The following is a 15,383-nucleotide window of genomic DNA, read 5'->3' on the forward strand; positions in this document are numbered from 1 at the left end:
AAGTTTATATGTTTAACTAGGCGTTTGCCCGTGGGATGCACGGATATATTTTATTGAATTATTATTAATAAATAAATATGTTTAAAATATAGTTTGAAATATTGTGATATTATATTAATTTTGTTTCTTAAGAAAAAATTAACAACAATTTAGTAATGTGTATTTATTAAAAGAAAAACTCTAATATAATTTTAAAAAATTAAAAAAATCAAAGAGTATAAAATAGTCAAATTAACATTAGAGAAATAAAAAAGAAAAATATTGCACATATTATAAATTGGTATAGATAAAAAAATTATATGAACTAATTTAGTTTTTTGCAATTAACAAATCAAATATTGTCATTATAATTATAAAATTAAAAACGTATGTTTCGAGATTCTAAAATGAAATAGTAAAAAGATTTATGATAAAAAATAATAATTTAATTTTAATTGTTAAATATTATTGTTTAAACAAATAATTTGATTCTTATTTATTTACTTAACTAAATATATTTTGAATTTCAAATAATTTATTTAGAGATAAAATAAGATATTCAAGTATTTTAAATAATATATAATAATGATAATTGCATTATGAAGAGGAATGTAATTTATAAGTTGTTTCACCTTTCTTTATATGATGGAGATGGAGAGATACATAAATTTAAAAAGAAAGTAGGAATTTTAATGAATTAATTAAATTTATTTTGATTAATTATTTAATTATTAATAGAAACATAGTGGGAGAGGTGGTTGGTATAAAAAAATAAAAACTAATTAATATAAAACTAATTTAATAACTTCACAAATTAAATTTAAAATATTAAATAAGAGCCAATTTTAGAAAAATATAAACTTTTTACTATTTCACATCATCATACTTTAAATTATTAACTCCACAAAGTTATTACCCCTACACCTCTCCAAATCTTTTTACTAATCAATTAATAATTAAATTTTGAAAAATTAAACATGACAAAAAAATTAGCAAATAATAATAAATTAAGAAATGAAGAAACTAAGAAAAAAAAACAAATTATAAGAGTATAAGTTTGTATAAAATTGCAAAATTTGCGAATGAAAATAAAAATCATAAGTAGAAGAATGATTACTCAAAGCAATATTAATAATTTCTTATCAATAACTCTTTCTTTTATAATTTTTGTAAAATTTATTAATAAATCAATAAAGATGAGAGGTTGAGTTTTAATATAAAATGAGTTAGTGGTGCCAGTAGTTATTAGGGAGGGAATAGAGTATATGAAATGAGTTAATGATGAAATAAGTATTACATGATGTAAATAGCTAATTATAGCATAGTTTAGATTAGCAACTGTATTAGTTTTAGCTAATTTTATGATTAATTAGTTAGCTATATATAGTCCTCTCTCTTGTACATTACACAGTAGAGTAATACAATGAGTTTACTCCATTTTACCTTTTCTCTCTTGCTATTCCAAAGTTAACATGGTATCAGTTTGAAAATTCCTTTTCCGCGCCCTTTGTTTTCTTCTTTTTCCCTTCGCGCCTTCGCGTATTCTTCTTCTTCGCGCCGTTTCTTTTCTCCTTCACGGCTTCGCGTTTTCTTCTCCGATTGATTGCTTCTTCTTGGTTATGGCGCTCCCTTACTCTGATTTTGCTACCAATCCTTCTAACCCTTACTACATGCATCCAAATGAGAATCCCTCTCTTATTCTTGTTCAACCTGTTCTTGATACCAAGAACTACCAGATCTGGTCTCGCTCGATGAAAGTGGCTCTCATCTCCAAGAACAAGATCAAGTTTGTTGATGGCACTCTTTCTCCTCCGCCTATCTCCGATCCTCTATACGAACCTTGGCTTCGATGCAATAATCTCGTTCTCTCATGGCTTCAACGCGCAATTTCTGAGGAAATTGCAAAATCTCTTCTCTGGTACGATCGTGCTTCCCTTGTTTGGAAGAGTTTGGAAAATCGGTTTTCTCAGGGAGACATTTTTCGTATCGCTGATATTCAAGAAGAAGTTGCTCGTCTTCAACAAGGAACCCTCGATATCTCTTCGTTCTTCACCAAATTGATGACGCTTTGGGAGGAAATCGAGAATTTCCGGCCAATTCGTGATTGTACTTGCGCTATACCTTGCTCCTGTGGTGCGGCTTCCGATCTACGAAAATTCAAGGAGCAAGATAAGGTAATCAAATTCTTGAAAGGCCTCAGTGATCAATACTCTCATGTTCGTTCACAAATTATGTTGATGTCTCCACTTCCAACCCTCGATAATGCGTTCAAATTGGTTCTTCAACAAGAACGTCAATTCAATCTTCATTCACCATCTGCTTCCTCAATTGAGTCTCAATCCTCGGTGAATCACATTTCTCAGGCGACTTCACGTCCTCCTAACAATTCTGGCCGTGGCCGTGGCCGAGGATACTCCTTTGGTGGCCGTGGGAACCGCCTCTGTACTCATTGTGGTCGCACCAATCACACCATTGAGACTTGCTTCATGAAGCATGGTTATCCTCCGGGATTTCAACAACGCAAACCTACTGCATCTGCCGGAAATTCCAATGATTCTGCAGTAAACTCAATTCAAGATGCTGGTTCCTCTCAAATTGAGGCATCTTCTTCATCTGCTTCCACATCAACCATCAGTCCTAGTGCTTTGTCTATGATTCAAGAGCAATACACTCAGATTTTGCAGCTACTCCAACAGTCTAACCTGCAATCCCCTTCCCCTTCCTCAGTTAATTCTGTTTTTGCTGCTAACTCTGTATCTCATACCTCTCCTCACACTCCCTCTGGTAAGAATTCCTCAAACCTTCCTTGTCTTAATTGGTGGATCATTGACACAGGTGCCACTGACCACATCACACATAACTTTACCAGTTTTCATTCCACATATCATATTGCACCTAAATCTATGACCATGCCTAATGGTGACACTGTCACCACCACTATTGCTGGCTCAGTGTTCCTATGTGATTCATTTGTCCTTCATAATGTTTACTATTTTCCCTCCTTTCATGTCAACATTATCTCTGTCACAACTCTTTTTTATTCTACTTTATATGATGTGAAACTTTTCCCTAATTGTTGTAACATTGTGCAGTTGTCCCATCCCAAGATGACTGGATTTACAGCTAGGAGGATTGGCAAATTGTATGTTCTTGATGCCACACCCAAGACCACATCTAGTTATGTCAACACTTCCATCTCTCCTCAAGTAGATTCTTCTAAACATGATCCTGCCACTATTTGGCATTTTAGGCTAGGGCACTTAAGTCCTTATATACACAAATGTATTTCCTCTCAATTTCCTTTTGTTACTTACAATGACAATCATAAGCCTTGTAACACTTGCCATTTGGCTAAACAAAAACATTTGCCTTTTGCTCATAGTATTACTAAATCTGTTGCCATTTTTGATTTACTTCATGCTGATATTTGGGGCCCTCTTTCAACACCTTCCATCAGTGGCCACAAGTATTTCTTAACCCTTGTAGACGATTACAGCAGGTTTACTTGGACTATTTTTATGGCCAATAAAAGTGAAACCAGAACCCACCTAATTCACTTTATATCCTTCATTGAAACTCAATTTAATAAGAAACTCAAGTGCATTCATAGTGATAATGGCCCTGAATTTCTCATGACCAACTTCTACCTTTCTAAAGGTATCATTCATCACTGATCTTGTGTAGAAACACCTCAGCAGAACGGTATTGTAGAAAGAAAGCATCAGCACATTTTGAATGTTGCTCGTGCTCTTTCTTTCCATTCTCATCTTCCTCACAACCTTTGGCATCTATCCATTCAACAAGCCATTCATATTATAAACCGGCTCCCCACTCCTCTCCTAAACAACCAAACCCCCTATCAAAAACTTCACTCTACTCCTCCCAGCCTTAATCATATGAGAGTTTTTGGTTGCCTTGCCTACTCTTCCACATTGCTTCACCATCGCACAAAATTTTACCCTAGAGCAAGGAAATCTATTTTTCTTGGCTATAGGGAAGGCACAAAAGGCTATCTTCTATATGATCCCCTCACACACGAGTTTTACATTTCAAGGAATGTATTCTTCTATGAAACCATGTTTCCCTTTGCATCCAATACACCTGCACCTGCACTTAATCCTATAGATGATAATTCTGATCTTTCTCTCCTTGATTCACCTGATATATTCCCCAACAATCCACCAACCTCAAATGACCCTCCCTCTCCAAATGATCCTCCCTCTCCTCCCTCTCTCTCCCTGCCAGATCCTCCTTTTCCCACTAACCTATCTCCTTCCTCCAATGACACCATTAATTCTCCTTGCCCCAATCCTCCCTTACCAACAAGAAAATCAACTAGAAATACCAAACCTCCAGCTTACCTCTCTGATTATCACTGCAATTTGCTATCCTCCACGCTGCCAGCATCTGACTCAGGTACATCCAATTACCCTCTTTCTTCTGTTTTGTCTTATGACCACTGTAGTCCAGATCACAAGCTGTTTTGCCTGTCTATTAGCTCTCTAGCAGAACCTAAAACCTATAAACAAGCCTGCAAGTTTGATTGTTGGAACAATGCTATGAAATCTGAGTTAGATGCTCTTGCATCTACAAACACTTGGTCTGTTGTTGATTTGCCTGCAGGTAAACAACTCATTGGTTGCAAGTGGGTATACAAGATCAAACATCATGCTGATGGCTCTATTGAACGATACAAGGCCCGTTTGGTAGCAAAAGGATATACTCAGCTGGAGGGTGTGGACTATTTTGATACTTTTTCACCCGTTGCGAAACTTACTTCAATTCGTACCATACTGTCAGTGGCTGCCATAAAGAATTGGCACTTGGAGCAACTCGACGTCAATAATGCCTTCCTTCATGGTGACTTACATGAGGAAGTGTATATGGATCTGCCCCCTGGATTTTTACCCTCTGCATCTTCCACCATAAAAGTCTGCAAATTACATAAGTCATTATATGGGCTTAAGCAGGCTAGCAGACAATGGGTTTCAAAATTGTCCACTGCCCTTATTTCACTTGGCTACTCTCACTCTTCTGCAGATCATTCTCTATTCACTAAATCACATGACTCTTGTTTCACTGCACTATTAGTCTATGTTGATGATATTGTCTTAGCTGGTAATGATTTGCAGGAAATTCACTCAGTTAAACGCTTCCTTGATTCCACTTTCAAAATCAAGGACCTTGGCAAGCGAAAATTCTTTCTTGGTCTAGAAGTTGCAAGATCCTCTCAAGGCATTTTTCTCAACCAACGAAAGTATGCTTTGGAATTGCTTGAGGACAGTGGCTTGTTGGCTACTAAACCGTGCTCTACCCCCTTTGATTCATCTTTGAAACTCCACGATGCTGATTCACCACCCTTTGAAGATGTCACAGCTTATAGAAGGCTTGTTGGACAACTCCTATATCTGACTACCACCAGGCCTGACCTTGCTTTCATTGTCCAACAACTCAGTCAATTCATCTCACGACCTCTGCAAGTTCATCATTCAGCAGCTATTCGAGTCCTCAAATACCTCAAAGGTGCTCCTGCCAAGGGTTTATTCTATTCTTCCTCATCCCCTCTCAAACTTTCTGGCTTTGCAGACTCGGATTGGGCATGCTGCCCTGCTACTCGCAGATCTGTGTCTGGATATTGTGTGTTCCTTGGCACCTTCTTATTGTCGTGGAAATCCAAAAAGCAATCCACAGTATCCAGGTCAAGTTCGGAAGCAGAATATAGGGCTTTGGCTAGCTTAACATGTGAATTACAATGGCTGGAATATCTGTTCAAGGATCTTCACATCTCCTTTGATCAACCTAGCTCAGTCTATTGTGATAACAAAAGTGCAATATACCTTGCACACAATCCCACTTTCCATGAAAGGACGAAACATATCGAAATCGACTGCACGTCATTCGTGAGAAAATCCAAACAGGTCTCATTCACCTGTTACCAGTTTCTTCTGCTGCTCAATTGGCAGATGTTCTCACCAAGCCATTGCCAGCTCCTTCTTTTGAATCTTTAGTTTCCAAGCTTGGTCTACTTGACATTCATAGTCCAGCTTGTGGGGGGCTATTACATGATGTAAATAGCTAATTATAGCATAGTTTAGATTAGCAACTGTATTAGTTTTAGCTAATTTTATGATTAATTAGTTAGCTATATATAGTCCTCTCTTGTACATTACACAGTAGAGTAATACAATGAGTTTACTCCATTTTACCTTTTCTCTCTTGCTATTCCAAAGTTAACAATAAGAAGAAAAAATATGAATAATAAGCATAATAAAAAAATAAAGTTAAGGAATATTCAATTAATCTTTTAACCAAACCTCTATTATAACATCTCTTTTCAACAATTTGTTTGTCAACAAAATATATTCTTTTGATGATTCAAAGTTTAAACCTACAAAAAATAATATAACAAAATTTAAAATTTAAACCTACAAAAATCAATATAACAAAAAATTAGTAGACAATAATAAATTAAAGAAAACAAAAAAAAAAAGAAGAAGAATTGAATAGATATATGAATAATAAAGATATTGAAAAAATAAGTTAAGAAATCATCACATGTGATAACAAATAATTTAGTTAATCTCTTAATCAAACCTCTATTACTACACATCCAAATTGTTTGTCAACAAAATACATTTTTTTGATAATTCAAAGTTTTTGGAAAAATCAATATCACAAAATAATTAGCAAACAATAATAAATTAAAAAACAGAAATCGTAAAACATAAGAGTATAATTTAGTATGATAAAAAAATTGTAAAGATTGTGAAAGAAAAGAAAAGAAAATTTCTTTATCAACCCCCATGTCTTCTTGGTCACCTCTGGTGAAAAACCCAAACTACCCCTAACTTCGGAAATGCATTTCCGAAATGCAAGAAAAAGGTGTTTCCAGAGATGCATCTCCGAAAGCGCCTTTTTTTTTGAAAAAATTGTCTTATTTCGGAAGTTCATTTCCGAAAACACCATTTCAGAAGTTCATTTCCGAAATATTGCGTGTTTTGCAGATTAAGCAAAACAACCCCCCTCCCCCCAAATCATTTACCCTAAACCAATATCAAACTCAACTCCTCTGAAATTTTCTGCTAACACACTTCCAAGGCTGCATCAAAGCTCCAATCCAATTGCAATACTACATTCAAAAGCCCTCAAATCACTCAATTTGTAAGTTTTATATTTGTTAGATCCATATTTCAAATGCATGTTAGGGTTGTTTTCAATTGCATAAATGATATAGGGGTAGGTTGTTAGTAGTATTTAAGTTGTTTAGAAGCATTATGGGATGTTTTGAAGTTTGGTTTTGGGGTCTGCCATTGTAGGTTGCAGAGAAGTTCTGCGCAGGGGTGTTTCGGAAGTTCATTTCCGAAAACACCTCCATCCCAGTTTTCGGAAATGAACTTCCGAACTGTATCAAAAGTGCATTTTTTTTTGTTTTTTCATTTGTCTCGCATATTAATCGATTTCAATTGTTTACAGGATCATGTCAGGCAACCAACCAGCACGTATCAGACAGGGTAGAGAGACCCAGACTGCGTCGGCTAGAAGCGAGCGGGCGACGACGCAGCTGGCGTCGACCCAGGGACGGGGGCAAGGCCGGGGACGCCGTGTGCGAGTTCCCGTGGACGTGGGAGAGGGTACCTCTTCATCTAGATCTAGGAGTCGGCTGGCTCGGGTATCTTCTTCCCGCCAGCGAGAGGAGGAGGAGGATGAGGAGGAGGTGGCGGCAGTGCCCTACCACGAGCCGGAGGGGGTACCGGATGTTGACCCTCCAGCCGGGGAGGAGGATGAGCAGGAGGACAGCTATCCGAGAGGGCCCTTTGACACTTCCGTGCTGATTCACTACCACGATCACGTCGCTCGGCGTATCTGGGAGGGAGAGGTATTTTTTATAAATTAACCGTTTATTTGTCACCAATTTTTATAATTTAACCGTTTATTTGTCGCTTATTTAATATATGTCGCTTATTTGTTTTTTTTTGTAACAGGAGAGAGAGCCGTTGAAAATGGTGAACCACGCCCGGAAGATTTTCAGTCTGTTTAAACCAGCAGCTGAGTGGTTTAACGACCATGTGAGAGGTTCAGGGCTTAGCGGGCTCTGTATGACGGGGTACACCACCATCAGCACCGGCATGCAGGGGGCATTTGTGGAGCGCTGACACAAGGAGACGTCCTCTTTCCACTTGCCGGTTGGGGAGATGGCGATCACCTTGCATGACGTGCAGTGTCTTCTCCACCTGCCGATTAGGGGGCCGCTGTTGCACCACTCCCGGATCCAGAGAGTCGAGGCCATTGAGTGGATGACGCTCTATTTGGGCATGGAGCACGAGGTTGCTCACTTTGAGTGTGTCACGACATCTGGGCCTCATATCCGGTTCACCACACTGAGCGCTTATTTTGAGCACCACCTAGACGCGGCGGCCGATGCCGAGCAGGAGGGTGACGAGCTATTCACACAGTATCACCGCGGCTGCGCTCTCCGGTGCTGGTACATGCATGTGGTAGGCTCTGCATGCTTTGTGGACAAGAGTGCAAGGTACGTCGACGTGACCTACCTCCGCTACTTCATGGACCTGGATACCGTTCACCAGTGGAACTGGGGGGCAGCTACTCTGGCATACTTCTACCATATGCTGAATGAGGCCTCCAACTGGAGGACGAGGCAGTTGGTCGGATCCTGCACACTACTTACAGTACGTTTTATTTTAATACATTATCGTATTTATTTATTTATTTATTTATGTTTCGTATTTATTTTTAATACATTATCGTGTTTCTGTTTCAGAGCTGGATCATCTCCTACTTCTCCCGCATCCACGGCTTTCACATCGATCCTGCGTACGTGGACGCCATGCCCAGGGCCGCCAGATACGTTCTCCAGAGGGGGAACGATGCGATGGGACCATACCGTGGATACCTGGACCGCACGATGCACGACGACGTCACCTGGAGGCCGTTCAGCGACTACGCTCAGATTGTCCCCTTTGACGGTATTGCTCTATATTCAGGCTGGCTGGCATGCGAGACTACCATCATGGTCTGGTATCTCCCTGAGCGGTGCATGCGTCAGTTCGGATTCGTGCAGCAGATACCCAGGTCACCCTTTGAGGCTGCTCCCGACACAGTGACCCAAGTGCAGCTCACTACCATATGGGAGGACTGGCAGCATCATGTGGTACCGTAGGAGTACCGTCTCACTCGGGTCACACAGGACTGGCACAGTGAGGAGGGATACGTCACATGGTTCTATCGGGTGTCACATCCTCTGCTGAGACCCGACGTTCCCGGCGCTCCTAGGCCAGCACACGAGGAGATCCTGGAGAACCAGCAGGCCGAGGATGACCACGCCATTGATCTCATGCTGATCTGCCAACGGATAGAGATGCTTGGGCGGGACGCGTTGGATCGAGGTGTCGTTCAGCAGGACGGTCCAGAAGCTGTGGCCGTGATAGAGATGATCGTCACTGATGCGGGCCGTGCGGCGGCATACAGGCGGCAGAGGAGGTCCCAGGGAGAGAGGGTTAGGCACACCCAATAGTGGTCGGGTTTATTTATTTTTTGTTTTCGGATTGTATCTTTAGCACATTATTATTATTATTTGGATTCAGATCGGTTGTATATATTACTTTTTTTATCATATTAGTATTTTCACCTTTATATGTCGTTTATTTTATTTCCCGGTTTCTTTTAATTAAAAATACGAAACTGTTAAGAAAAACATAAAAAAAAATCTCTGTTTCTGCATAATTCGGAAGTGCATTTCCGAAACCCCTCAAAATCTGAACAAAGGTGTTTTCGGAAGTTCATCTCCGAACACATCCCCCATGAGGTGTTTTCGGAAGTTCATCTCCGAACACACCCCCATGAGGTGTTTTCGGAGATGCACTTCCGAATTGTGGAAATTTTTTTAAAAAAATCAAAGCTTCGGAAGTTCATTTCCGAAGCAGGGGTAATTTGGATTTTTCGCTGGGAGTGACCCTCATAGGAAGGTGGCTAAAGAAATTTTCAAAGAAAAGCCATAAGAATGATGAAGGAGAAAATAAAAAATAGAAATAACATCTTTATTATTAATTATTAATGAAGGGGAAGTAAAAGTTCTTAAATAACATGAGAACGCATGGGAGTTTAGGTATAGCAAAATGTGATAGAACAACATTTTAAAATATTGTATGAAAACACGTGGGAGTTTAGGTATAGCAAAATGTGATAGAGCAACATTTTAAAACATTGTATGAGGTAGTTTTATTATTTGTTACTGGAGGTAGTGGCTTTTGAGTTAGTTAGTTAGTGATTTTTTTAATTGAGACATTTATTTAATTTGGAAACGTGGGGTTAGTTAACTAATATTATATAAGAGAAAGTGGGTTATGGGAAAATATTTATCTTGTGCGGGGAAGTGGTTGAAAAGAATGAGTAAATAAGTAGAGTTTTTAATTTTGGTAGAAGAAGTTATAAAATTATAATTTAGTTTAATTAATTAACTAAATAAAATATGAAGTGGAAGTTTTTTTAATATTTATATTATATATTTAAATAATTAATAATTAATTATAGATTTTTGCGGGAAATTTTGGTGGGAAGAACTTATAGGATTATAATTTAGTATGATGAGCATTGACAAAATAAGTATTCCAAATAATTTTCAATAAACTCGGTATATATATCACAACGATTGTTTAAAACAACTGTTGTTAAATATTATGCGTAAAGGAATATTACTTCCTCCGTTTTAAAATGACTGTCGTTTAAAGTTTTTGCACCCAAATTAAGGAATACAGTATCGTTGTCATAAGACATTACACTTTTACTAAATTAACCTTATTAATATATTAGAATTAGTGTACAGCGTAATAATTAAATAGCATAATTGGAAAAATAGTAATCATTATTACATTGAAAGGGGAAAATGATAGTCATTTTGAAACATATTTTATTTGCTAAAACGATTGTCATTTTGAAACGGAAGGAGTATAACGGTTGTTTTAATTAACTGTTGTGATAGGTAGCACGCTACCTAGTTTATAATAACGGTCGCACGAGCGTAGTGGAAAACATCATACATACAATCACCCCTTACCTCACCACGGTTGGTCAGGCGTGGTGGTGTCCCTTTTCCAACTAGTGGGAGCTCCGTCGTTGTCGGTCAGACTTCGATCACCGGCGTGCTCAGTGCTCCGGTGCCGACTGTTTTGTCGACTTCCGTCCTCAAGACTCAACCGCCGACGACTTTTGGCACATGTCATTGTCGCCTCGCATGGCCGCCTACTCCACCGCTATGGTGTCGCCGCCAACTTCCTCCAATTTTTTACAGTACTGAAAGTCTGAAACATGATTTTTCCTATATGTATCACTTGAGATTTTGAAAATTACTTTTACACAAACAAGTTATAATCTTTTTCCAAATTAAAAACTACAAGAGTGAGACCATTGGATAAGAGATTGAAAAGTGTTGAATAGAATGGAAATTTGAGAATGTGTTTACAATAAGAGTTGATAATGCAAGCTCACATGAGTGTGCACTTTCAAACCTTTGAAAAACTCAGATGCTAAAAATGGAATAGTCTGTGCCGGTAAATATATGAACATGAGGTGTTGCATGCACATTCTTGATTTAATTGTTATTTGCCTTCAAATAGAAACATGAGTTGTCCATTGACAATAATATTAGAAAATTAATTTGCATTATATTAAGTCTTCAATATTACAAATCGTGAAGGTAGCTTTGCTTGCATGAAGGTTTTATTATGATTTGCATGATTCTAACTTTATTTTTTATAATTTATGAAGGGTGATTCTCTGAATTAACTTTGCATTCTTTGAGTGGGGTAATTCTTACATGGGGCACAAAAAGAAATTATCAGCCACATTAAACACACTAATAATCCTCATATTAACATAATATCAGATGTTATTAAAATACCAAATACATTATAGTCTTACACTCCGTGTGTCCTAACAGAGAAGAATCAATAATAAAAACTACTTATCAGCAACAAAAAAATTCTGTAAGTTACTTACTTACTACAATAACCAATGTGTGAGAGGGAAAAAAGCTTATTTAATATGGAAGTTCAAACCTTGGATTCTATAACATGTGTTTCATCATTCAAGAAAGGGTAGTCGGTATAACCAATAACTGGATCAGGAATGTAAAATGTTTCTCTGTTATACTTGTTGAGAGGAGCATCAAGTGCAAATCTCTTTGGCAAATCTGGATTAGATATGAACCAACGACCATAAACAACAAGATCTGCCCTGTTTTCAGCTATTGCATTGTTCCCATCTTGTCTGTTATAGCCTCCTGCAACCATGAAAGTTCCATTGAAAGCCTTTCTCATTGGCACCAAGCTGTGCGGGGTTTCAACTGGATCAAAGGTATGTATTAGTCTTGGTTCCACCACGTTGCAGTACAAAATAGTATATTTGTTCAAGGCATTAGCCATATAAAGTCCCAACGCATTGGGATTGGAGTCTCCACTTTCCATATATTCAGTAAATGGTGATAATCTTATTCCAACTTTATCTGCTCCTATTTCATTTGCAACAGCTTCAACAACTTCTAATGTAAACCGACAACGATTTTCCAGTGATCCGCCATATTCATCAGTCCTATCATTCACTTTATCTTTCATGAATTGATCCAGTAGATAACCATGAGCTCCATGGATTTCAACCCCATCAAAACCTACATTTTGCATTACATTGAGCATGTTAGCAGATTTGCAAAACCTAGTGATGTTTAAAGCAACAAATAGTCCTTTCCAGGGTTAGATAAATTTGTAAAGATAAGTTAAGTTACCAGCTTCAATAGCATTTCTTGCAGCAAGTTTGAAGTCATTGACAATATTAGGAATTTCATCTGTCCTTAGTCGTCTAGGTGCCGTGAATTTTAGTACATCATTGCTTGTGAGAGACTTATCTGTAGAAGATATTGGTGCTTGTCCATTTGGTTGATAAGCTGTTAAATTGACAAGAAAGGAATATCAACAACAAAATATAATTAGGAGAAAATAACAAGCGTGGCCTATATATTCATGCAAAGAAAAATGGATTAATTAAAAGCTAAGAAAATAGATACATACTTGAATTTGAAACCCTTCCAACATGCCAAATCTGTAAGAAAAAGACACTTCCTTTAGCATGAACAGCATCTACAATTGGTTTCCATGCCTCCACATGTTCCTTAGTCCAAATACCTGGTGTATTTGGATAGCCTTGAGCAGTGTCAGAAATACCAGTAGCTTCTGCTATGAGAAGACCACCTTCAGATGCTCTCTGAGCGTAGTAGTTGATAGCAATGGGTTGAGGAACATTGTTGTATGATCTCATCCTAGTGAGTGGTGCCATAACAACTCTGAAATGAAGCAGTTGGAAAATAGTCTAATTAGCTAGAGGGAAGCATTAAAAATTGAAATAACAATAAAAACTGCAATGGTAGTTAAGTACCGACCAACCTATGAGAGAGATTGAATTTTCCCATCTTGTATGGTGTAATAAGAGGAATGGAATCAGCAGTTGTAGCACCCATTATAGATTAACGATGATAACTAAGAATTGAATAGGTAAAGTATAAAACTGAATTTGAAGAGAGAATTGGTTGGGAGTATGATATTTATACTATGTTTATGTGGTGTGATAAAGTGCTAGAAAGCTCTATTTTCATTGAAAAAATTTATATATTCAACCTATGTGACGTGGGCAATTGCGTTACATAGCTTATTGGTAGTATTTTTTTGTATTCTTTTCCCATTAATTTATAGTTGGAATTTTTTTGTCTGGTCCCAATGTATTTAAAAGGGAACGGTTATGTTCATATGTTAACACTTTTAGAAGAAGAAAAGACTTGTGTTCATATGAACTACTAAAAAAAACTCGTGCGTTTTCATGGGTTTTACTACGGACGTGCATTTATTTTAAATTTATATTTTTTTTAATAAACAAATATTTGGTTATTTATGAAAAAATAATAATTGAATGTATATTAATAAAAAATATTTTGATCACTAACTTCATGTCCCGTTAATAATTAAAATTTTTTACAAATATTAGTTTGATCAAAACTTCATGTCTCCATGTACCTTAAAAAATATTTTGATTAGTAATTTTATGTCCCCTTAATAAGCAATATTTTGATCAGTAACTTCATGTACCGTTAAATAAATATTTTGATCAATAACTTCATGTTTTGTGTACAAAAAGTTTAGTGAAACGAATCTTATTTTTGCATCACATTTTATACACTAAAATTAACTTAAAAGATACTATTAGTTTCATTTTAGAAACATAAATTATATATATATATATATATATATATATATATATATATATATATATATATGTATGTATGTCGGGTGAGAGCTACCTATTTAAGCCGGTAAGTAGGAGTATTCATGGGTTGGGTAAACCCAATAAACCTAGTAAAACACACCCAAACCAATCCAAAAAAATGGGTTGGGTCGGGTTATTGGGTGAATACAGTTTTCAAAAATGAAAACCCATTTAAAATAATTGGGTTATGGGTAAGCTCACACCCAACCCACAAATCCCATGGGTTATTGAGTGACTATATTTTTCTCTTTTTTGTAATTTGACAAGTGATGACTTTGATATTTTTAATTTTGCTTGCTTCAATTTCAACTTTTTGAACATCTTTTATTTAGTAAGTAATGATTTTAACTTATTTAGGATGCCACACTTTGATTATTTTGATGCTAATTCTAATAAGTTGCAAGTATTTTATGCAATTCTAGGTTTTACTGTAATGTAACTTTGGTTTTTACAAATATATGTTAATGATAAATTTCATTATACATTTAGACATTTGATGTTTAAAAAATATCAGTAATATGTTAAACTATTTATGAAGAAAAAATGAAAATATCATTAATAATTATATAAGAAAAAATAATATTTGGTAACCCATTACCCAACTCAATCCAACCCACAAATTTGTGGTTTTACCCAAACCAACCCAATGATATTGTGGGTGGTTATTTTTCCTCACCCAAACCAGTGTACCATGTACGGGTTGGGTTATGGTTTTTGGCTAAATTCAACCCAAACCGACCCATGAACACCCCTACCGGTAAGAGCTATCATGATAGCCGGTTACAACAAACAAAGATGAATTACTAATGTCGGGTGCACATTGGGCCCCATCGTCACAATAATAATTCACAAAATACAAACTTTCTTACAAAAAGCAGAAAATATTCTTTCACCATCCCAAGAAAATCTAGCTTGCATGGTCCAAGAAAAGATGCTTGCATGGACCTTCTTCCAAGATAAGATTCTTTCTTATCTTTGCTTTTGTCTTTAGCAATGTTTTTCCCATAAGATAAGATTCTTAACTTTGGAATTATTTATTGTTTTTTGAAATGTTAGACAAGATAAGATTCTCTCTTGTCCAT

General features: G+C 36.7%; 1 protein-coding gene across 1 annotated transcript; it reads right to left on the reverse strand.

The window, feature by feature from the left end:
- Positions 1-11,863: 11,863 nt before the first annotated feature.
- On the reverse strand, positions 11,864-13,560 carry LOC131647140 (putative 12-oxophytodienoate reductase 11). Its single transcript, XM_058917053.1, has 4 exons — positions 13,428-13,560; positions 13,056-13,327; positions 12,773-12,931; positions 11,864-12,658 (listed from the first exon to the last, which is right to left on the reverse strand). Exons 1-4 carry the CDS (start codon positions 13,499-13,501, stop codon positions 12,045-12,047), a joined length of 1,119 nt encoding a protein of 372 aa, XP_058773036.1. The 5' UTR covers positions 13,502-13,560; the 3' UTR covers positions 11,864-12,044.
- Between the last annotated feature and the right edge of the window lie 1,823 nt (positions 13,561-15,383).

This window comes from Vicia villosa, linkage group LG2 (assembly GCF_029867415.1).
Source record: "Vicia villosa cultivar HV-30 ecotype Madison, WI linkage group LG2, Vvil1.0, whole genome shotgun sequence".
NCBI classification, from domain to species: domain Eukaryota; kingdom Viridiplantae; phylum Streptophyta; class Magnoliopsida; order Fabales; family Fabaceae; genus Vicia; species Vicia villosa.

Excerpts from the sequence above, each read along its gene's own strand:
- LOC131647140 (XM_058917053.1), bottom strand. The coding sequence starts at position 13,501 with ATGGGTGCTACAACTGCTGATTCCATTCCTCTTATTACACCATACAAG. Across the intron at positions 12,932-13,055 it reads TGGAAGGGTTTCAAATTCAA|CTTATCAACCAAATGGACAA; the intron begins GTATGTATCTAT and ends TCAATTTAACAG. Across the intron at positions 12,659-12,772 it reads AAGAAATGCTATTGAAGCTG|GTTTTGATGGGGTTGAAATC; the intron begins GTAACTTAACTT and ends TGCAAAATGTAG.